Below are 24,503 nucleotides of genomic sequence, written 5' to 3'. Positions count from 1 at the left end.
TTTTTTTCTTTTTATATAGGTTTGTACCGTGACTTTTTCCGTTTATATGCTTGCTCAATGACGTTCAAGCGCCACTGCCTCGTACTTAGCGCTGTGGTCCTGTGGAATGCCAAAATTTTCGCTGGCAGCATAAAGCAGACTGTAATGAAAACGTGCTGTCAATATTTTCGCCCACCGAGAGAAACAGAACGGGGCATCGGCCGCGGTCATGGCACACTGGTGGACTCCAGTAAAGACAAAGAAGCACGCTTGTGTTTTTTTTTTTCATGGATGAGCAACTCCTCCTCCTTGCCCTATTCCTTCAGATAAGCTTAAACAACCCCAAAATTAGGTGGCGGAATTGACGCCCACGCTGAGGTAATAAAATGCGATATAATCCAGACGATGGCGGGATTTAAAAATTTGATGATACTTGAGCCATGTTTTACCGTAACTTTAAAGTGACATGACGACTCGCCCAATCACCAACGTTTCGAGTTGGGCGCAGCTCTCGATGACCGCTTGACCTTGGGGACCAGCCCTGAGAAAGAGCGGTCCTGCCAGCCGCAACTCGTAAACGGGCTCGAATAGTCAGTTTTATGCATTTTTGTAGACGGAAATAAAGTTCCCAGTGTGTGTGTCTGATAGCGCTATTGTGTCAATCGTCCCCGTCACTTTTTACCGTTGAGTGCTACTCTCAGAAGATGTTAAATATCCTCTATAAAAGTTAACTAGCGCCACTTTGTCATAACGTCTACGATTTTTGTGAATTAGTCGCCACAAGCAGTTGCCCTGAGAGTTAGGGCTGCACACTATTTATTGTCTTCAGTCACGCACAATCAGCTCTTAACCGTGACATTCACACCAAAGAAAGCTTTTATTGTGAATAATAACTGTACGGCATAAATGTTCAGAGTATTCGAGAGCTTCGGTTTGCTGTAACAATGCGATGTCACATGTTACTTCAGTAAAATATGCTGTTGGGCTAGTTTGTTCATTGCTTAAGGAAAAACGAGCGCTACAAACGAGGACAGCAAAAACGAAGAAGGACGAGACAGATGCGCTACTAACAACTGATTTATTCCAAGGAAAGACAGGGATATAAGTAGCTTGTCTACCAACACACAAACATACACAAGGGATAATAGATTTAAAAAGATACTATAACAACAAAATAGCCACACCTGAAGACAACAATCACACCTTTTTATCGCATGTTGTCTAGGATCCGGTGCTCCTTCGAAAACAATGATAGCGATGCTTCACTGATACAGCTCGCGCTGTTTTTCTGGATAAAATACGCTTCGCGCAGTTCTCGCGCCAGGGTGTCACGAATCTTTCCTATATAATTGTTTCCGTCAGTCGCGGGAGGCATCCTTTGCCATACTCGCGGCAGTGATCCGGATCCTAGACAACATGCGATAAAAAGGTGTGATTGTTGTCTTCAGCTGTGGCTATTTTGTTTTTATAGTATAATTTTAGATCTATAATCCTTTGTGTATGTTTGTGTTTGTGTGTGTGTGTGGAGTGCGAAACGTGCGGCACATCGGAGACGATACGCCACGTCTTATGCGAGTGCCCACGCTACTCGGCTGAAAGAAAAAACCTGTCGTTAGCGCTGAGGAACCAGGACTCTCGGCGGCCATTTTCGGAGGACAAGGTTCTGTGCCACTGGCCTTCTCAGTCATCCGCTCAGAAGGCGACTAAGGAACTATTACGTTTTCTACGGACGACGAACTTGAACACTAGGCTATAGACTGAGAGCCTCCAGTGTGAATCACTGTCAGTGCCTCAGTGCTGGGCATACGTGTCTGGTCCAACGTTTCCTCTTTTTTTCCTCTCTCTTTTTTTCCCACCTGCCTTTCTTCTACATTCTTCATTCCTTCCTTGTGTGTTTGTAGACAAGCTACTTATATTCCTGTCTTTCCTTGGAATTAATCAGTTGTTAGTAGCGCATCTGTCTCGTCGTTCTTTGTTTTTTCTGTCCTCATCTGTAGCGCTCGTTTTTCCTTAAGTTTTTCCTCGTTTTTCCTTGCAATGCGGTATCAGATATATCTGCGCAGTATTAAGGAAAGTGGCCGAACAAATATTCATGAAGTAACAATTTACGTTTCTCACCCAAAAAAATCCTAGGGGAAATTTTTATTCCCCAATAATCCAAAAACACTTTTGTAGTGAAGTGACTGACAGCGGGCATGAGTTTAGCAAAAATGCTTTAAATGTTTAATTTAAAATGCAATCGTCGCTAACAACGCACACCATCAGCGCTGCTCGCTAACAAGGCCTCAAATAAGTCTAATGTTTCTGAATGCAGAAAAACTTCGTATACAAATCATTTGCGTTAGTCTTAACTGGTGTCGCATATCACCCATTTTTTTGAACAGGGATCCAATGCCTTTATTTATCCCCCAGGATGGCACGCTCCGGTTAGGTTATGCGGTTCAACGCTTACGAGCAACACTTGGGCTATGAGGCGCGCCGTTGTTGAGGGCTCCGGATTAATTTTTGACCACCTGGGGATCATTAAAGGGACACTGAAGTGAATTTGTCAAGCTCCCGGTTTTGCTTGCACTGCGCAGACTGACTCAAATTATCACACTTTTCATCGTTTATCTGGTTGATAAGTCGGTAATTATTTTATAAAGCGGGAAAGAAGAAAAAAATAACGCCATATCCACGGAATGAATGATGATAAGTGGGGCGAAGCTCGAGAGGGGGAGATCATCGGTAACCGTAACTCTCCCGTGAAAGTTCGCCCATTACATCATTAAGAAAGACGTAAGACTGTGTGCGTACATTGTACAAATCAACTTTTATTTTCGGAGTCAATGCTCCCAGGCCCAGACCTGGTGAAAGACCCCGCGCCATCGAGGACTACCCCGCACCTCCACCACAATTTGTCACGTAGGATGGGGCACAACGGTAAAGAAAGAACTTTTATTTAGGGCGAACTTGTGCCCGAACAAGACGAGAGGAAACGAGCAAAGGTTCTTGCGTCTCCTTCGATCTCCGAGAACGACTGCCTGCGTTCGTGGCGTGATCTCTTGCGTGATCTCCCCCTCGCAGTGCACGTGCGCTCGCGCCTCCGTTGGCGAACACAGACAAGCTCGCGCTCCCGGTGCCGAGTTTGCGCTGCCGGTTCCAGCCGGTTCTTGCGCGTGCAACGCGGCCCACTTTGCGACATCTCCGAAAGCATGCGGCGGTCACGTACCACGAGACACAAGGAATGGACAGACCCATGACTTAAGGAGCTTCGCCCCTAAAACTACCATGCGCTGTCGGTGGCGGCCGCATAAAGGCTGTGCCGACAGGAGGAGATGCACCTTGATTAGACGATGCCCAAGGTTTGCATTCCACAAGTTTGGGTTTCGGTTCTGTAAAATAACATGCTTCACATCCGACGGCATCGTTGGATGGGCATTCTCGATATCTCAGTACTCGCCTTACCGCAGTTCTGCCATGTTGTCGGCTGTAAAATGCCTAAGATAAGCCTCCCAGGACGGCTTGGAATCGTAGCAATCATTAGCCGAGGCCTACGCAGCGGATGAACGCTGCATGTGTCACCGCAGACGCTCGAATGCCATGCGCTTTTCCCGCATATTCGGAGCTTGCCTCACTCATGCCTGCATCGTAAAAAGCGTGTTCGCATCAGGCCAAGCGTCTGCTGATTCTGGCCTGTGCCCACTGCCCGCAAGTAGTCGGTGCTTATGGCAACAGCTAGCTAACGACAACTCGCCAGCGCGTTAGTGTCAGTCTGCGCGCGTTCGGCGAACTCGCTCGTGGAGCAGTGCACGTTACGGCCCAAAAATGAAGAACTCAGTTTAGAAAACATCGGCCGCAAACGAAAAAATCAACTTACAAAAAAAAAGCATGTACCCTCGGTGATTCGAACTTGCGGATTGCAAAACAATAATCCCAGCGGTTTAGACCACTCAGCCGCGAGCCAGCGCTGCCGAGGCTGGGTATATAAGGTATATAATGTACAACCAGCTGACAGTTTTATTTAGCTTTAGCATTTCAAGTACCTTAGGTGACTATTTGTTGTATAGCGCTCGTGCAGTAAGCGTCCCCCAAACTTCCACAATATCTCACGGGTAGCATTTGCATTTCTTGGACGGAAAAGCGTTCGCAGATGTGTGGTCGTGCTGCTGACCTCTGTGCCTGTTCACCCAGCGCAAAAAAGTGCTTCTTTCTCCCTAGTTTTGCGCTTTACGGTAAAAGTTTCAGTTGATTTTATTTCCTTAGTACCTATATTGACTTCGCTGACTCTTCTCCCGCCTTCAAGTGGCATTTGGTTTTCCTACTAGCGTACCAGTCAGCGAAGCGTCGCATGTGCACTTGTCCAGCGTTTGTGTGGAGCGAACCAGATTCAGATCTTGATACAGTGTACAAATTAACACAGTAAAGAAAGCCACATTCTTCCATTCACAAACGTGTTGTGGCTTAGTTTCAACAGAGCGAGTGAACTGCGACGACCCGTCAGCGGCCGGCGGACTAAACGCTGGGCTGACTGACTCTGTCGGAAGGTCGGCGAGCCGTGCAGTAGCGCAGCCAATTGCCAGCTCATCTCCTCCTGACGTCACACGATAACGCCACAGAAAATGGGCGAGGGTGCAGAGAGGAGGACAGCATTTTCGAATTGATTTTTCTACTAAATAAAGTCGTGTAAACGCCCTCAGAGTGGTCGAAACATGGCCTATGGACTCCGGACTACAATGTGCGCTAGTAATCCCGCAATGTTTACAAATCACTTCAGTGTCCCTTTAACGTGCGGTGAAATCTCTATACATGGTCGTTTTTGCTTTCCACCTCCGTGATAAAAGCACCCACTGCAGCCAGGATGGAACCCGCCTCCTTAGGTTCAGCCGCACAACGTCATAGCCACTCAGCCGCTACTGCGGTTGCGAGCTCAGGTGAGGTACTTTCCGAATTTTGTGGAACCCACAATTACAGTTACACATCAATTCAACCATTGGAACAGAATGCTCCCTGTACCCGCCGCGGTGGCTGACTGGCTATGGCGTTGTGCTGCTGAGCACAATGACACGGGTTCAATTCCCAGCCGCGGCAGCTGCTTTTCTGATGGATGCGAAAACCAAAAACGCCCGTGTGTTCGAGATTTCGGGGCACGTTACAGATCCCTAAGAGGTCAAAATTAATCCGGTGCCCTCCACTACGGCGCGCCTCATCGCCTGCGTTGCGTCGGTGTGTTAAACCCTACAATCAATCAATGAGTTAGAAGGTTCCCTCCATCCCCAAGGAGGGAGCACAAAAAGTTTGGCCGAAAAGTCTGCTCGAAACTTTACAACAAAAGGTTTCCATCGGGATCCTCCTGCTTTGGGTGAGGATGCAGCGAAGGGTGGTTTATCGTACATAGCAAAGACTGACTTGTTCTCTTGGAACGACGAGTTGAATCAATATAGTATAATAAATGGTAACGAAAGTAGCCGCCTTTTTCAGATGGGTACATTGGAATTAATTTTCATTATGATATTTTTGCTTTGAACCTGCTTGTGCGTCAGCCGGCGCTAGTTTCAGTCGGTGTACTACTGAATACATAAAAATAACTGACCCCGAGAAAGTGTTTATCTGTCACCAGTATTGTAAATTGGACGCGCACCAGCCTCCTTAGGGTGTACCACGCTCGTGCTTGTCGAAAGCGCCGGCCTAAAAGCTGCACGTGCAATTAAACGTGCGAAGTGGGCTCTCGCGTCTCAGAAGTATAGTAACCTTGAGTGGGCATCATGTCTTTCAGCTGGTTCTTCTTGGAGTGTATACGCCTCAACGAGGCGGTACTGTCAACGACGCGTTGGGTCAGCCTACTCATCATTTTCGTCGTGATCACGGCGTACAGCAGTAGATGGTTACGAAAGTGGGTCCTCCTCCGGACGATGCCGGGACCCGGTACGGACTGGTTTCCCCCATGGTTTCTACTCTCACAATACTGGAAATACGGGAAGGACTTGTGGAAGCGTGATGCAACTACGGGTGAGTTCATTCTGCCCTGACCTGGACAGTCGGCGTCATGAATAACTTTATCAGTTATCTTAAAATTAGGCCGTAAGTGTTATCACGAATACATTACGTATTTGTATGCTGGCAATATTACTTCGAGGATGGGGCTGGTATACTCTGGACACGTACAAGGCGCCCCTGGAGTTTAAAACCTATAAAGCGTGCAACAATGCTTAGATGAATGTTGTTTACCGAGTGCCTCGATAATTGATTGATTTTGGCGTTTAAGGACCCGACGCTACACAGGCGACGAGACGTGCCGTAGTGGAGGACTCCGGATCCATTTTGACCGCCTTAAGATCTTTAAACGGACCCTGCAACACTTTCTATAAACGCTATCACTCTTTCCTTTGCGTCTGGAAGCACTGCGAAAGCTACAGTTATCGCATGCACGAAGCGGCACTGCGTGATTTGCTCGTCGCACCAAATACGCCTTCCTTTTATGCTTTGTTTTTGTGGGTTCATTTTTAAAGTTGCTATCGGAAACCGTTCATTCCAGACACTGTAGAAAAACCGGCCAACAGCTGTTACATGGCCTCAGTGACGTAATTCGCGCCGTTGAAGAACGTTCATCAAGACCGGGAAAGAGAGAAACAAAGTACACCATCTTCCCGTGGGGAACCAGGAGGAGGATGCGAAGCATCATGCGGGTTCCGTGTAGGTTCCATTGTGTTGCCGCTATGTTGTTTAAATTATCTGTGCACGAATGGGAACGTAGTGTGAACCCCCATGTAGAGACAGAGAAATGTAGAGAAATGTAGAGACAGCGAAGAGACCGACACCCGCGCACCTGATCGAACACCTCCTGGTTCTCGTCTTTCTTTATTGCGTGCTCACGCTCCTACCCCGCTGCCTGCCCTCTTCGTCCTCTTATCTGGTTGAGCTGCAGCGTGGCGCTTCCCGCCGTAGCTTTCCCACGGGAAATTAAACATGCTCCTCTAAAGTTTTCAGTTCGTCGTTTCCGTGGTGACGTTCAGCTTCGCGTGCCTTCGTTGTATCAGTAGCTTCTTCACGTAGTTTGAATGAGTGAAGGACATAAGGCGCGTTCGTAGCACATGCTCCCGTCTCGGTTTGTGGCGCAGTGGGAGGAGCGCCGCGTACCTCCCGTTGCGGCCAGAGAGTCGTGGGATCGAAACCGGGCGCCGCCTATTTCTTTTTATAGTAGACTGCCCCGACGTCAGGCCAAGCGCTGACGGGGATGAAGAGACGCGCATGCGCAGTAGAGTGCGGACGGCGGACAGGAACGACAACAAGGGAGGGAGGGACACAGCCCTATGCATGAGATGCTTCGCATCTAAAATCTTTTGAGCGAGTTTCCAAGTTATCGGATGGGCATAGAATAGTACTTTTTGGCGGAGGTACTTTGCGACCCCCTAATCTAGGTACTGGGTGTGTTGGGTGACTACGCTCTGCTAGCATTTAAGAAGTTGAAAAAGTGTTGCAGTGTCCCTTTAACATGCGCCGAAATATCGAACAGACGGGCAGTTCCGCTTTCTGCCTCCATAAGTAAAGCGGCAGCTGGGTCCACGCACTTCTTCGTCACGGATGCTTTGCTTTGCTTTATTGCAATAAAAGCTGCACTACAATACAAATTTCATGTCTATTCATCGCGTGTGAAGTGACCTAGAGCCTTCGGTCAGCAAGCTGCGCCTTTATTTCGTATCGCTGTGCTTGCTCGGAGCCTCGTCCGCTGAACTGTCTGGACGTGCGCTTCAGCAAAAGTGAACCACACTACTGGACCAGGATATAACGACTGCTTCTCCTGCGCTAGACCATCAGTCTCTCCAATGATCGAGAGCCGGCTGGGTTGTCTGCGCGTGCCTTTGAGCGCAATTGAAAAGATGAAACCATCATTCAGCCGTTATAGCTGGGCGGCTAGGTACGAGATCTAAAGCAAAGACTAACTTTTACGAAACTCCGTCCGCATAGCCTTTTCTTTCGGCGGGGATAAGTACTATGAGACGTTTTAAACATGAGCCTTTTTTAACCTGTAAGTCAACGCAACAACACAATAAGTGATGGTATTGCCGCATACATAACGTGCCCCTGCTTCATTGTATTTTGAAATGTAATTCCGACGAAGGCGTTCTGAATGCGCAGTTGGACATATTAGTAGTGATTATTCCCAAGTTTGAAGTGTTCTCCTGAGCGTTATCAGTAAAATGTGCGGCTGTGAAACAAGAATTTTTATTTACAGTGGCTCAGATGGCTATAAACCACGCTGCAAGGATTTATGAAGGGAAAACGTTCAAGTTTTACGTCGGAATGAGCCCTTTTGTCATACTCCACACGCATGAAGCCTCGGAGGTAAGCTTAACCTGAAGTAGCCAATGAGCGATTGTGGTCCTCTCTACAAGGGCTGAGAGCGTGGTTCAATAGGTCGCGAAATTCGGGTTGTACGAAGGATAAGATTTGGTAGCCTGCTTTCGGACGTTTCATCGAGTCAAGGAAGCCCTTTTTTGTGTTAGCATAAATACTTTCACCCATGAAATTGGTGAACCTAATTGAATAAACTTAACCACACGAATATTTTCGGCGCAGATATATCACCTATAATGAACAGCACTCTCACAACGGGGACCGCAATGTCAATAAAATCGTATCCGGAGCCTCCGCATTGGCCCGGTTTGTTCGTTTCATTCCAGTGATTATTCTACCAAGAACGCTGTGTTGAGTGCTCCCATTGGAGGTTCCTAAGAGTGCACGGCAATGTATACGCAGAAAGATGGCTGAGACATTCGTATAACTTGCAATTCATGCTCTGTTTGTGCGGTACTTTTCACGGGCAGACGCCTGCAAAAACTACACCTATCACAAACAGAGGCAATGTATGCAAGCACTCCATTAAATTTATAGTGCCTAAGCGTACGAAATTCTCACTTGAAGTATATACAGTAAAAGCTTGTTAATTCGAACCGCAAGGGGACACCGCCTAAGTTGACTTAATGAAAGTTTGAAGTAACGAACCTCAGGAATGGCACCAACATGTCAGTACAACACGTCAGTTATTCATTGCATGAAAAACTGACTAATCTCTGCCTGACTTTCCACCTATAAGGCGGCGGCAAGCACTTTTAGGGGCGAAGCCCGTGAGGGGCTCGGGCTGTCGGCGTCTCCTCTCGTCGCCGTACTCTCAGTAGTCACATGGTCCTAAAACACGAGACACTCCTTTTCAAAGGCCTCGTGCTAGAAAGTTTCATCTCCGTGGGCAAAAACGCGCGCTAGAACAACACACCGGGGACACTCGTTTTCCAGCGCCTCGCGCTAGAACGCTTCGTGCTTCAGAGACACGGGACTTTTACAGCAAAGCTGTATACCTCTACCCCTCAACGGTTTCATCTCCGTGGACGAAAAAGCCAAGCAGCCAAGAATACACGTATACACTGCAGGCTTTGCCCCTCCCCAGGTTTCACCTTAGTGGAGATGGCCCGGTCTTTTTTTCTGTAAGTAGCGGATAGAGTGGTAGGCCTGCTGTGCGCCTTTTGTAAAACTAAACAAAAGAGGGCGGTATTCCATCCGACCACGACATGCGGGAGTACGGCCGTACTGGCATAGCGTTGTCCTCCTCTTCGTCGTCACTGGCGAGGAAAGGTTTTCCATTGCTCAACTAAGAAACGGTGTCCTCATCTGTCAGTGCGCCACAAAATACTGCACTCGCGTTCATGCCGTTGCAGTCCGAAAGGGGTTCGCCATGGGGGTTTCCGTTGGTTTCACCCAATTTTCCTTTCTCTTTCCGTTTTTCACTATGTCCCAGAAGCGACGCGCCGTCGTGTGTAGGCAGCGCGTGCGTTAATATGGCCCCACCTCAGAAATGAAGCCGCCGGCAAGGGGGAGCGTAGTTGGAATTATCCGCCAGGAAGCCCACGCAGGTTCTAATTAACGGGCTTTTTACACAAAGGCTTCTATGGGAGCTTGGCCGGACCAAATAGTACAGTTCTAATTATCCATAAATTCAAATTATTGAAGTTCGAATTAACGAGCTTTCGCTCTAATAATTTTCGGTAAAATTTTTTCCTGCGTTTTTTGGTTATTGCATGTAGCCATTTGGCCACAGCGAAAGAGGCGTGCGTTGCAATACTTTCGGTGGCAACCTTGCATATTTAAGGCTACAAGATAAAAATTGCAAGCTTTTGCTATATGTGTGATGTATTCAATTCGTACGATTAATAAATAGGCTGTAATAATTGTGGTTCCATTGCTTCATAAAATCCTGTAAAGTACGGGGTTTCTCAAAAAGGCGTCCCTGAAAGAGAAGCTAAAGCAATCTAAAAAAAAAAATGATTCAGGGGCGAATTTATATAGTTTCTTGCACGCTGACCCTGAATGTCCCGTTGAACTTTATCATGCATGAGTCGGAGCGCCATTTATTTCGCAAAACGCGCTCTTCGTCTTGAAAGAGGCGGGCGTTTCGTCTTTGACGCCTTTGATTGGTAGCATTCTTATTCACGACGTCAAGAGCGGACACCCTTCGGTCGCGTTCGCGGTCGGAAGCATAGGAAACGATCGCGCAGTAGTGGAACTTGCCTTTTTCCTGATGTAGGTTGGAGCTTGCAGGTGACTGCATTTTAATTTATAACTTCAAGAGACCTGTACGTTTACTTATCTTCAAGCTTGAATTCGCTTTACACGATCGAATACCGAGATGAAGTGACTGCTGTCGTCTGGAGAGTTTCGTAGGAACATATCTAAAAGGGGTCAAAAGCGTAGAGTGTTTCTATTGCTTAGGTTAACTTTAGGTCCGTGCTTTTTCCCGCAGTTTCCATTGTCGCAATGTACCAACAAGGTCAAGTTTGTATCCTATTTAGTGTTAAGGACCATCTCAACTGTTTGTTAATATGTAGTAACCATTTGAGCCTAAAATTTAGCGGCGTTTTATATACAATGTACTAGCGAAAAGCAGTTCATGCCCTGCGCACAAATACAGCGTTCATGTGCTGGACACGCGTACATAGGAAAGTACTTATGTTACTGCCACATGCATAAACTTTGAAATGAACTCTGGTGGAATATTTTCTTTGTTCCTTGTGCCCCACCGTTTTCACACACACAAACACACACGCGTGCACGGGCACGCCATTTTGGAGGCGGCGCTGGGGTAGCGTTTCTGTGCGTGCAGTTGTTGCAGAGTCTGCCTCTTTGGCTTGCATTTATTTTTGAAATACTGTAGCGTACGGGTGGCTCCGCAGCATTAACTGCTTCATTTGGCGTTACATTGGCGAAGGCATCACCGTACGGTGCTCCGTCGCCTCCGTCATGCAGTGGTAGCGTGGTGGACGAGCGGCCAGGAGGAAAGCTGCCTTGGTGTTGACGGCAAAGAGCCGAGAGCAACACTTCACTGCTTTACTGCATGGCAAGAGATGAACAGCGACGATACAGGAACAGCAACCTTGCTGGCTTACAGCCTGACTTGGGCACTGCAACGCTTCTTACGGGTGGCTGAAGCCATGTGACACCGGTCACTGTAAGGGCGGAATTTATACACCAGTTCCACCGCCTTCCAGGGCTTTGCGCATGGCCTAAACTAAGCACAAACCCGGGAGAATATCTTTAGTGGTCTCGTGATAACCGGCCTCGCGTTGAGTCTGAGAGAGAGGGGAAGGGAGATCTCTACGCGTGGAGTTTGTTCGCAGAGTGAAGTGTGTACACGACGCCGCTAGAACCCATTTGTTCCGGATTTTGCAACTGCCGCAGGCACGAGTCTTCGCGAACGAGGAGTCTTCGCGGACATGAGTCGTCGCCATGGGCTCGTCCCACGCGGAAGAGCCCACGGAAGGGCCGACGCTCCGAATTGTCGTAACTTGTCTGCGGAGAGTGGGATTTGCCGCAACGCACGCAAACTGCACCGCACTGCACGGAACTTCGTAGCACTCGTGTACAGTGTAGCGGCGCGCTGAATAGTTACATCGGGCTTGATTTTCTTCTGTGCGGTGCGCATTCTGCTATCATAATACAGCCACCTCGTTATAACACACCAGCCGCGGAGAAAGTTAAATTACATTTACGTTACTTTTCGCAACAATCGTCAACGGTTTGTTATAATAAGCCATTGACCTTTTTTACCATATATAAACTTAAGCATTTACCGTAAGTCGGACAAAGGCCGTGCAGTTATCGCTTCTGCTTATTTTTGCTCTCATCATGATTTCTCGGCCATTTTGCTTTGGGGTGTTACCTACCATCTAATATCGCTTGAGCACAGGTGAGATTCAATGACAACCAGTCCATTCCAGATTATATGCAGGCGCACAACATAAAGGAACCGAAGATAGCGTATCGCACCGTGGAAATTGGAATTACGCCATCTTAGCAAGAAGGGAACTTGCGGTACTTTGGTGGTTCGGAGCGGTATTTTACCGTCCCAGACTAATATTACCGCCTTGCCGCTTGTATACTTGCACTATTAGGAATGTCGTGTGCTTGGTCCTTTTACTTTTTAACAATGCTATGTACCTATCATTCGGGAGGGAAGTTCTATCAGGATTGGAACCTTGCTTTAGTTTCGCTAAAAGTTGGTCTTTTGAACTCAGCTTTTCCCTTCGCCTGCAAATGATGTATTGCAACGATGTTGATGGTGTCTATTAGCATACAAAAGCGGTAGATGGTATACGCTCCGCCGGACATAATGCTATGGAATTCCTCATTAACGAAGGATGGCGGAATTGTATGAACGGTCAGTTAAAAGAAGGCCGTTCAATGCATGGCTCTATGTCCCCACAAATACAACATTATTGTATACGGTCCCACAAGCGGAAACAAGCAAATGTATGCCTTTTATTCCAACAATGAGCGAATGTTTTCTTCCGAATCCTTACCACCACATGGTGTCGACTATTTCGGCTGTTTATTTTCATCAGGTGCAGAAATTTCTGACTTTTCGTTTCAGGTGCTGCTAACATCGAAGAAAAACTTGAAGAAACCATTTGTGTACAGCTTCTTTAATCCCTGGCTCGGCTCAAGAAATATGCTCACAAGGTAGGTTAACCGTTTTGTTTGGGGTGAGTGTTTATTTAAAAACGTCCGCTGGCAGTTACCGACATTTCTCGATTTGTATTGCATGGTCAGTAATAAACAAGGGAGTGGCATAGTTCACCAGCTTTCCATGTTCAGCCATGGAATCAAGCTGGATAACTCGGAGCGTTAGTTGCAGATGCACTCAGCTTGTTCGTTTGATTTCATTACCCGATTTTCGTAAGATTTTGAATACTTTAAACAATGAACACGCATTAAGCGCCAAATGTACAGAAAAAGTGATCGGCGAGAGCTAGATGTAATGGCTAATTAAGGCAATTCTGCTTGATCCATGGCAATTACCCATTAATTTGTTTAAAACACTCTACCAAAAAATCATTCATAATTTTTGAAAACCATGATTTCACTCAGTACATAATCTGGAAAAATGAATTAGTTCATTGTTCGTGGTATGCGAACGCATTGTCTTTAAAGATGAATGATGCAAAGTTATTGTTGAGCTTAAGGCGTGAGGGTTCCGGCTAGTGGGTAATTCATGCGTTTCACAGCGGGAAAACAGATCAGAGACGACAAAAAGAGGAAGTACAATCAGCGCTTGTTTGTAGTCCTTCCTTTTTCTTGTCATCTCTGGTCTGTTTTTGCGCTGGGAAATTGTTGTTGGTGAGACTAGGATTGATTGATTGTGGGGTTTAACGCGCCGACGCAACGCAGGCGATGAGGCACGCCGTAGTGGAGGGCTCCGAAATAATTTTGACCACCTGGGGATCTTTAACCGGCGCCGAAATCACGCACACACGGGGGTTTTCGGTTTTCGCCTCCATCAGAAAAGCGGCCGCCGCGACCGGGAATCGAACCCGCGCCCTCGTGCTCAGTAGCGTAACGCTTAGCCACTGAGCCACCGCGGCGAGTGTTCGTGAGACGAGGGACAGTTTTTACTTTCAGAAACATTATTAATTTATACGTTGTTATCTACGTGAGTAATTCATTGTACTGATATTTTTGTCTTTGTAAACTGAAATAGAGGACATACTTTTATGAGGTTACCTCGACTCCCCTGGCAAGCACATGCAAGATCACACACCCCAACTGTTTTGCTGGCAGAAACCATGTTGCGCCAACTGTCAAGTGAAAGAACGGCCTTCCGTAATATTGGGCCCATTTTTTTGCTGGATTTAACATTTCCAATTGTAAAGGGGAATAGCAATCACGATGGTAGTTGATCGTGGGGGTTTATTCGAGGCGTAGCGTAAGGCAACGGGCCGAGCGCAGGTCCAGTCGTTGTTGTTGTTGTTCCTCTTCTATTGGCGCATACCCACGTGGGGGATTGGCCAAGAAACGGGGTGGCTTTTTGGGGCTAAAACGCCCACATCATGGCCCTATATAATCAGCCTGTAGGAATTGGCGAAACGGTTACCGAATTATATAATAGCTCTAAAGAAGAATCAGTGAATGAGGTCATTTTTGGGAGAAAAGGCTAAGAACTTTTGACCGGGTTAGCAGGACATGCGTCTTGTCTTTGATATGTACGCGTGAATGGCCGCAACAATCCCTCTATGACAAAACCCTAGGGATGTGGCCCCGAACGAAAGCGCCGGCATCGACAGAGGAAGGCGAATACATTGAATTGGTGCGGTTAGATACCGTTTCCGCATGAAAGAAAAACCGCGGCAGTACAGGATAAAGTGTTCAGTTGTTTCAATTTCACCGCAAGCAGCACAAAGACCGGAGGAGGTGAGGCCAGCGCGATGCAAATAAAAATTAAGCTGCGGTATTCTGCGTCTGATGCTGGTCAAAGTGGCCTCACACTGGCGGCACTCGCAAAATCTCGCATTCCAAGTGTGAGCAAGATGGGCATAGTCATCCAATCCTGTGACAATACCTTCCTGTGTCATCCCTAGCCGTAGATATCTGTGGAACCTTGCTCGCGCCAGGAGAAATGGGGTAGGGCTGAGGTCCACCATAGGGCCATCTAAAGCTGAACCGGCCAAAGAGTCAGCCGTTTCATTCAGCCATAGGCCCCTGTGCGCTGGGACCCAGATGAGCCGGATGTCACGTAAATGGTGAGACACAAGGCTTCTGAAGGCACGGATAAGTAATGAATTTTTTGGAGGTGTTAGCGCGGTACAAACCATCAGGAAATCAGAAATAATAGCAACATTTAAATATTGTGCAGGTAATTTTTTAAGGCCATAACTATTGTAAAAAACTCAGCTTCGAATATAGAAGTAAAATCAGGGGAATGATAAGAAACTCATCAATTAAGTTGTGGGTTGAAAATTCCCACGCCCGCCCTCTCCGCACGTTGCGATGCATCCGTTGCCACTACCACATGTGAGCGCAAGTTCCCCAGATGCTCATCCAGCAAACCCATTAGTATCCGTGTGGATAGCAGTTTGGCGTCATGGGGGAATACGTTATTGAGGGACTTAGGAGCAGGTACGACTTCAGGTAACATCGGAAGAATTTCCGGAAGACTAATGTTGAGCGGTGAAAGCAAGCTTTGAGCATACACGCATTGAGGACGAGTGTATCGAGGCCATGGATAGTTAAAAAACAATGCTGGCTGAGCCACCATTAAAGTCAAAAGTTTGCTCAGAGGAGATTGACTCGAAGATTCCCATCATAGTCTGCACTGTTAAAAGTTTAAATCTAGACTCTAGACACGGCGAGCGGGCCTCTAAATACAGAATGTTGTTTGCCACATATCGCGGAAGGCCGAGGCACAATCTCAGTGCTTGTCGCTCCAAAAGAATAAGAGGACGGAGATTGTACGCTGCTGCACCCGAAAAGAGGACACACCCAAATTCTAAAATGGGTCTTACATAACCACCGTATATAATGAGTAGGGTGTCCCTTCGCATGCCAATTTTTCTGTTGCTAACTCTACGCAACAATGCTAGAGCTCTTCCTCCTTTTTTCGAAATGTGGTTTATGTGCGGCCGCCAATCAAGCGTAGTGTCATAGATAATACCCAAGTACTCCAGAGCAGTCACCTGAGGAATGTTCTTCTCGCGATAACTCAAACAAAGGTTAACAGGAGTGGATAACAGAAACACCAGGACCGCGCATTTAGCGACGATAATAGACAAATCCAGTCGGTATGAGCTCGTGGGCTTGAACGTCCGAGTCGGACCTTCATCGTCTTCACGATAATTCTCGGGGCATACCCGACTGGGCGAATGGCGCTTCGGCATCTACTATTGTTATGCCGCGTTAACTCTTCTTGTTACAATTTCCCCCAGTGCAAAAGGAGCCATCCCGGCTACTCAAGGGCACGACGAAACTAGAGGGTCATAGTAGGGCTTCAACCGATCCACGTGAACAATTTCACGCCCTCAGCGGCAATGATCTGTAGTTCGTGCAACTGGTTCCACAAGGTAATTGACGGGCGAAGTTCGCTCAATGACTCGGTACGGGCCATGGTACTAGTGGTCAATTTTGGGGAGAGGCCGGGTGTTGAGCAGGGCACTCAAAGCCACACGAGGGAGCCGGGATCAAAACTGTGATCTTTGACGCATTCGTCGTGACGATGCTTCTGGCGCTGCTGATCGGTCGATGTAAACGAACGACGGCATTCGACGGCATTCCTCGGCGCGACGACTAAGGTCTGAAATCGGCGTAAATTCGGTTGCATCGGGCTTGAAGGGGAGTATCGTGTCGATTGTGCAGGACGGCTCTCGCCCATACAACACGAAAAACGGCGACAATCCCGTGGTCGTCTGCGTTGCCGTATTGTAATCAAATGTTACAAACGAGAATGCGAGGGGCCACTTTGATTGGTTGGCAGACATGTACATGGAGAGCATGTCACCAAGATTACAAACTGGCACAGCTTTCGCTCACAGCAAGCGGAACAGTCACCAGCCAGTCTAGACGACTGGATAAACGAAATAAACGAGAGGCTCGTAAAACCAACCACCATAGTACAGACAACAGAAGAGCACCCGGACATCGACCCTCACCTCTTTCATCTCTGAGAAGCCCGCAAGGGACTCGTGAAGAGATGGAAGAAGAATAAGCACAACCGCAAGCTCGAAGCCAGAATAACTAAACTATCTGTTGCAGCACAGCAATACGCTGAATCTCCCACAAGGAACAACTGGCACTCACTGTGCGAACGTCTCAGTGGGAGACTAGGAATACGCAGCACTTCGACTCTCCTACGGGCTCTCATACAACCTAATGAGACGGAGGCAGATCAAACCAACGACGTCCTCCGTCTCTTGCATCAGCAGGGCGTACAGCCCGATGTGCTGCTTCAACAGCTCGCTGCCAAATACCTACCTGCCGCAGACGCGCCGCGTTACAGTGACTACTGTAGCCAGATGACTAAGAAATGGAAGCCGACATCACGATAGCGGAAGTCCGACAAGCGTCACAGCAGCTGAGGCGCAATACTACTCCGGGACCGGACAAAATCACTTACAAATTACTCCGCAACCTAACGCACAAGGACTGCGGAACACTTACGGAGTATATGAACAGCGCATGGCAGACAGGGCGACTCCCCCAAGCCTGGAAAACGGCGAAGGTAGTCCTCATCCCAAAGCCTGGGAAGAAGCTCAGCTTAGATAATCTCCGACCAATATCCCTCACGTCTTGCCTCAGTAAACTGATGGAGAAAATAGTCCTAGACCGGCTCCACAGACATCTAGAATGCACGAAAGCCTTCCCTCACACACTAATTGGTTATCGGAAATCTATATCTACACGAGACTGTCTCCTGCAGCTCAAAGAAGACATCTTGGATCACCCTAGCTCAGCGCAGATGCGGGCAATACTGGCATTAGACCTATGTAAAGCGTTTGATAATGTCACACATGACCTCTTCCTTCAGAATCTAGAAAGCACGAATTGTGGCCAGAAAATGTATAATTACATTGGAGATATTCTTCGAGAACGCAGCATAACGCTCACCCTCGGACCTTATGAATTGAGCATCCAACAACCCCCAAACAGAGGCACACCGCAGGACACCATCTTGTCTCCAACGCTTTTCAATCTTGCCATGAAGGATCTGCCCAAAATGCTCGTCCGCATACCTGGCGTTAAACATGGCATTTATGCGGACGACATCACAATATGGACCAAGGAAGGATCCCCGGCTGAAATAGAGAAGGCGCTATAAGAAGCTGCTGATGCAACCGCAAGATACGCGACCCGGGGCGGCCTCTCTTGCTCACCCGGGAAATCCGAATTCTTGGTGGTCACGAAGCTAACGGCGCATCAGAAACAAGAACTGCACATCACCAGAGAAGGCAGACGAATTCCTTAACGCTCTCACATCAGGATTCCCGGTCTCACAATCCAGAGTAATGCCAAAGCAATTATGACCATACGGAAGCTGCTAGATTAAGGGACACAGGTGATACATATGCTACGCCGCATAGCCAGTCGGCACAGGGGAATGCGAGAGGCCGACCTTGTGCGACTCAGCGCAGCGCTCATCGACTCCCATATCTTGTATCACCTCCCATATCAAAATCCCACGAAGACGGATTTCGAACGCATAAATGTAGTTCGAAGGAAGCCCTTAAAGCAAGCACTAGGAGTGCCACAATATACATGGATACAAGCGCTCCATGCCACCGGAGTCACCAACATCCTGGAGGAGCTCTTAAGTGCGCAGCGACTAGGACAGTTCCACCGACTCCGTAGCACCGACCAAGGCAGGCCCATCCTGCGTGATCTTGGCTACTCTGAGGACCCACCGTCATCCGCATCGCAGGAAGAACGATGCCTCTCCCTTGAACATCGAGCACGCATAACCATCGCTCCCCTGCCAAAGAACATGGACCCCGACTGGCATGCTGAACGGCGCCACATCAAAACCAACGTCTTCTCAAAAACACTGCAGCGCCTTGGCCCCGTCAAGCACGTTTACTACGTTGACGCACATCCTGTGGAAAATGAGGGAGGCATCACGGCTGTCGTCGGACCCCTAAACTACGAACTCGTCACGCTCGAACCAGACGGACATGATATAGACGACCTAGAAACTCGATCTATGACACGAGTCATTTACGCTGCTACCACCCATATAGTTCGCCCGCAAACACCCATCATCATCGTCACAGATTCGCAAGCCGCCTGCAGACAATTGATTAGAAACGATCTGCACGACCGCACAGCGCGCCTCATCAAAGACGCGCTCGACTACAAACCGTACACGTTCCACATTATTTGGACTCCTGGGCACGAGGGTTTGGCAGGAAATGAGCAGGCACATACGCTCGCCCGAGCAACTATTTACCGGGCACCTGACCAGCTCTCGTCAATCTTAAGCGATGCACAGCCGTCCTTAAGCGAAGCACAGCCGTCTTTTAGCCCGCGGGAATACCTCGAGTCTTTTCGCGCGCAGCGCAAGGTACATCCCTCCCCACATCGTACACTCACAAGGCGGCAGTCCATCCTCCTCCGACAGATTCAGACTAACACATTACCCACTGAACACCTGACACATCGCTGTCGAAATTTACCCGGCACCCCTACTTGCTCGTTCTGCGGAGGTTACCCAAACATATTCCACACAATATGGGCCTCTGATCGACATCCAAAGTTGACCCCCATCCCTAATCCAACCCTGGCATCCTGGGTGGCAAGTCTGGCTGATCCGAGCGCTACGACACAGCTCCTGCTGACGTCCAGAGCGGAGGAAGCCATGGCCACGGCTTTCCAAGACGGCGCCCTGGACTAAGGGTGCTTAGGAAAATAAGCTTTACTTCCTTCCTTCACCAAGGGCGCGATTGAAGCGCTCCGTGATCCCGTTCGTTAGTGGATGGTATGATGTGGTAGTCCGATGAACGACTGTGGCACTCAGAGAGCAGGGCTTCAATAACCTCAGACAAGAAAAACCGTCCTGGGTCGCTTAGGAGCTCCTGAGGTGCCCCATGTCGAAGAACAAAGCGGTGAAGCAGGAAGGAGGCGACGTCGCGAGCCGTGGCGGCCGGAAGAGCATCGGTTTCGGCGTACCGAGTAAAGGTGATCCACGCACAATGATCCATCGGTTTCCGACTACAGTTAACGGAAGTGGGCCATACAGCTCGATGCCCACACGTTCGAAAGGCTTTGCTAGGCAAGGCAGTGGCTGCAAAAGACCGGCAAGGGAGGGCGGCGGCGATTTTCAGCGTTGGCATTCAGAGCAAGAGCGCACGTACTTGCGCACGAGGGTATACACGCCGCGCAAGTAGTATCGTAGGCGAAGATGCTCATAGGTCTCTAGTACGCCAGCGTGACCGCAACTTGGATCAGCGGTAAAGGAGGTGCATATGCCGCTGCGCTAATGACGGGTATGACCAGCAGCCCCTTTCAGCCGTCGGAGCAGTAGTTGCGGCGGTAGAGTAGGTCGTCACGGAGTGCAAAGTAAGAAACCTGGCGGCGTAGGGCCTGAGATACCCCGGAAGGCGATGTACCGGAGAGTATCCCAATAAGAGAAGCAATCCACGGGTCCTTGCGTTGCTCGGCTGACATGTTGGTGACTGGAAGAGGCGACAGACGTAAGTCCCTGTCACTTGAGGCAAGGAAGGAAATTTCAGCAGGCACTGGTGAGCGCGAAAGGACATCAGCGTCAGAGTGGTTGCGGCCTGTACGGTAAATAACCCGGATGTCGTATTCTTACAGTCGGAGAGCCCACCAACCAAGACGACCTGATGGATCCTTGAGGGAGGAGAGCCAACAGAGTGCATGATGATCGGTGACAACATCGAATGGGTGATCATACAAGTACGGGCCGAACTTTCCCAGTGTCCAAATTATCGCCAAGCACTCCTTCTGTGTTTCAGAGTAGTTCGACTCGGCTTTCGTCAGCGTGCGGCTCGCGTATGCTACGGCGTACTCGTCAAAACCAAGCTTTCGTTGGGCAAGCACAGCACCGAGACCAATCCCACTAGCATCAGTGTGGACCTCGGTTGGGGCGGACGGGTCGAAGTGCCGCAGTATCGGAGGGGATGTAAGAAGACGCCGTAGCGTCACAAATGCTTCGTCGCTGGAGGGTGACCACGCAGATATGTCGCTGGCGCTGCCGAGGAGCTGAATTAAAGGCGAAATTATGCTGGCGAAGTTGCGTACACAGCGTCTAAAATAGGAGCAAAGCTAAAGCTCCGAAGCGCCTTCATAGTGGTCGGATTCGGAAACTCGGCTACGGCTCTCAGCTTCGTATCATCTGGGAGAATCCCGTCCTTCGAAACGACGTGGTCCAGGATCGTCAGTTTGCGCGCAGAAAAACGACACTTTTTGAGAAGGCAGGTCGAAACTTGCTGCAGGCGGGCGGGGTGCGTTTTGAAGTCTGAAGAGAAAACAGCGACGTCATTCAGATAGCAAAGACACGTTTTCCACTTTAGTGCGCTTATAATACTGTCTATCATTTGTTCGAAGGTGGCAGGAGCGTTGCAAAGCCCGAACGGCAATACATTAAATTCATAAACACCGTCAGGGGTAACAAAAGCAGTTTTCTCTAGATCAGCTTCCGCCATCGGGACCTGCCAGTACCCGGATCGAAGGCCTAGCGACGAAAATATTCTGCTCCCTGCAAACAGTCGAGGGCGTCGTCGATGCAGGGGAGGGGATACACCTCCTTGCGGGTTATGGTGTTCAAACAGCGGTAGTCGACGCAAAACCGAATGTACCCATCATTTTTAACAAGAACCACGGGTGACTCCCAGGGACTTTTGGAGGCAGGAATAATGTCACGCTGAAGCATGTCGTTCACGTGGTCTTCAATGGTGCGTCGCTCGGCCGGTGATACACGATACGGTCGTTGTCGAAGCGGGGCATGCGAGGCAGTGTCGATGGCGTGACTCACAAAGGACGTGCGGCCAAGAGAACTTTCCCCACTATGGAAAGGCGAAGAAAACTGGCTCAGAAGTGTAGTCAGCTGCGTTCGTTGGGTGGCGTCCAAATTTTCGTCGATTGAGTGGCAGAAAATATCAGGACATGTTTCGTCCCGTACACATGGTGTAGTAGTGCTCAGCTCGTCGACTTGGAGATGGGGTGCATCATAAAGGAGCTCCGTAACAAGAGGGGGATCGACCGGCTCTACAAAGCCGAGTGTTTCTCCGTGTAAAATGGCGCACAAAGTCGTCGGCTGGTTCATAATCATCATTGCATTCGCGTCATTGCGAATTGTCAAAAGGGCGAGGGGTAGCGGACAGTGTTGCGGAATGGACATCTCCATTCCATTCCAATTCCATTCCGAGGAATTGGAACTTGTCGTGATTCCATTCCTTTCAATTCCTCGGAATGACAGAATTTAGCCCATTCCAACTCCTGGAATGGACGGGCAGTTCAATTCCATTCCTTTAATTCCTCAACGTAATAAGTGCCTCGGGTGCTCTATCAAGTTATCGAGGATCGCAATATGTATCTCACGTTATACGCATTGAAAACTGCGAAAGTATGCAAAATGTGTCACTTGCCACCGATTTGGGAGGTGGTAGAAGCTTTGGCTATCTGATATCTCGTGCAGAACCACCCTTTTAATGGAAAAATTACCATCTCTTCCTACCGAAAGTAGAGAGCAGTGTGAAAGCTAAAAGTGCGTACAACATTTACTGGAAGTGCATCCAAACAATTGTCAAACCTTTAAAGACCCAAATCGCCACCTACGCATCTGAGAACGACCTAAATGTATATCGATACGCGGTTTATGAGATAAAGATATATACTATTGTACTCCGTCTTCATGATCAACGCGTGTGTTCTCTTATTTAGAGCCGTTCCTTTACCGCGATTTTCAAGTAACCATTATGACACATTGGAAGTCCTGTTACAGAGAGAGAGAGAGAGGGAAAGACCACTTGCGGTCCCCGGTTGCACGCACGCGCCGTGCGTCCAGAGATGTTATCAGAGCTTTTCGGTCGAGCAACCGGTTTATGGGGAAATGTATGTTTTTTGAAAGAGCGCTATCGGTGCTAGGCAGAAAGCTTTTGCTTTCACAAGGGGCGGTGTCCCACTCCCCCTTTTCGCATAATAAGTAGCGGTGTTACCTAATAGCGAATACCTATTATGGTATTCGCATGTTAGTATGATTGAATGGTTTGCTTGTGCGCAACACAAGATGAAGCAGCTATTATTTTGATGCCGGCTTTTTTTTGTTGCACAGTTTGTCACGTTCTATTTTGCAATCTGCTTTGCGTACCGCCATACCAGCGTAATTATTATGCTGTGGATAACTCACAGGCATGTCGCGCGGAGCTTTCTCACATGTACACGCATTCTAAATGCTTACTTGAATGATTTCAAAAAAAATTACAGCATTGAGTACTAATGCTACTGTACCAACGTGACAGACGGGAGGGCAGCATCACGGAACACCGTTAACAGTTTTGCATTCAGCGTAGGGTAGTCGCCACTACTTCCACGTTGACCTCCATTTCGCTTGTTTATTGCCCTGGCACTACGGTAGCCCAATCCGTTCAATGCAGGACATTATTTATGACCCCCTTACCTTAAAGGTGACAGAACCATATCGTGACTGGAATTCTGGCAAAATAAATTAGGGTCAGGCAGTGGGTTTCCATGAACGCGCAACCAATATGCACGAGGACCTGGTCTAAATTTTGAAATGAGGCCTTCGTACGTGAATAGTGGTCTCCAGCTGTCAAACCAACGACTACGGCTTCACTAATCAAGTACGTTTGTATCCAGGCGCTAAGGCCTCGTGCACAGAAACACAGCACCCAGAGCACGAATCAGTTCGGCCTAACTGGATTACAGGGCCGAACTTTCGGGTCGAATCAAAACACGGTGTCGCGCTACTGTGAGCTGTCAAAACGCTCGCAAACAAGGGCGCTAACATTTAGAAACAAACGCCCTGTGGAAGCTGTGTCTACTAAATTGTCGTATTTAATATCTAATGTAATCGTATATCACAGCTGCCCACTACCGTAGCAAAGCGTGGAGATAGAAAGCTCATTAACACATCCGAACGTCGCTTGTTACTCCTATGGCGGATGCCGGGCACAGAGGGCCCTCACCCACAATTTTCTTTTTGCTGCCTTGGTTTTGATTTGCTGTGGCCCCGGGGCCCCACTCAACAGACTGACAGAGGGCCCACAGGTTGGCGCCGCATTCCCGGGAGATGCCTACCAGGTTGGCTTGCAAGCTACAAAGCTATTCAATGCGCGCCAGGCACGGAGGGTAGGCGGATAAGGCCAAACAGGCTCGTTGTTTCATGTTTCATGCACGAACGTTTTATATTGGTAGCTGCAAGGTTTTGCAGCAACAGCTTGCAGTGGGAAGCACCGCGACTTCGGATGCGCGCCGTTCGTATTCCCGACCCCCTGCTTCTCGATGCTGTTCCCCGCCTACTGGCCTGGGCACACGGCGCCTGCCACTGAGACGCCGGTATGCCATCGGTGCCACGAACAGTTGTACAGGGAAAGCTATGCCTCAATGAGCCTACCATAGCACGAAGAGCCGACCTAACGTCGCCACAGGCCGGACGCGCTTGCGCAGTTAGAAGTTCACTTTAACACGTGCTTCCGCAGGCTGCGCGGATTTGGTTATTCAAAATGCAGGGTATGCGTTTTCGTATTCGTCGC

At 48.7% G+C, this 24,503-nt stretch overlaps 1 protein-coding gene across 1 annotated transcript in view; it reads left to right on the top strand.

The window, feature by feature from the left end:
- The window catches only part of LOC144137907 (cytochrome P450 4V2-like), an 84,489-nt gene that overhangs the window by 531 nt on the left and 59,455 nt on the right, over nucleotides 1-24,503 (top strand). The window contains exons 2-4 of the mRNA XM_077669927.1: nucleotides 5,735-5,967; nucleotides 8,192-8,301; nucleotides 12,878-12,966. Of these exons, the coding sequence (XP_077526053.1) occupies nucleotides 5,735-5,967; nucleotides 8,192-8,301; nucleotides 12,878-12,966 (432 nt within the window). The remainder of the gene's footprint in view (nucleotides 1-5,734; nucleotides 5,968-8,191; nucleotides 8,302-12,877; nucleotides 12,967-24,503) is intronic.

The sequence above is a fragment of the Haemaphysalis longicornis genome, unplaced genomic scaffold (assembly GCF_048455015.1).
Source record: "Haemaphysalis longicornis isolate Haplotype H1 unplaced genomic scaffold, Haemaphysalis longicornis Haplotype H1 scaffold_1, whole genome shotgun sequence".
Lineage (NCBI taxonomy): Eukaryota > Metazoa > Arthropoda > Arachnida > Ixodida > Ixodidae > Haemaphysalis > Haemaphysalis longicornis.
Note: the sequence above shows the minus strand (reverse complement) of the source record. Positions and strands in the feature narration are given on the sequence as shown.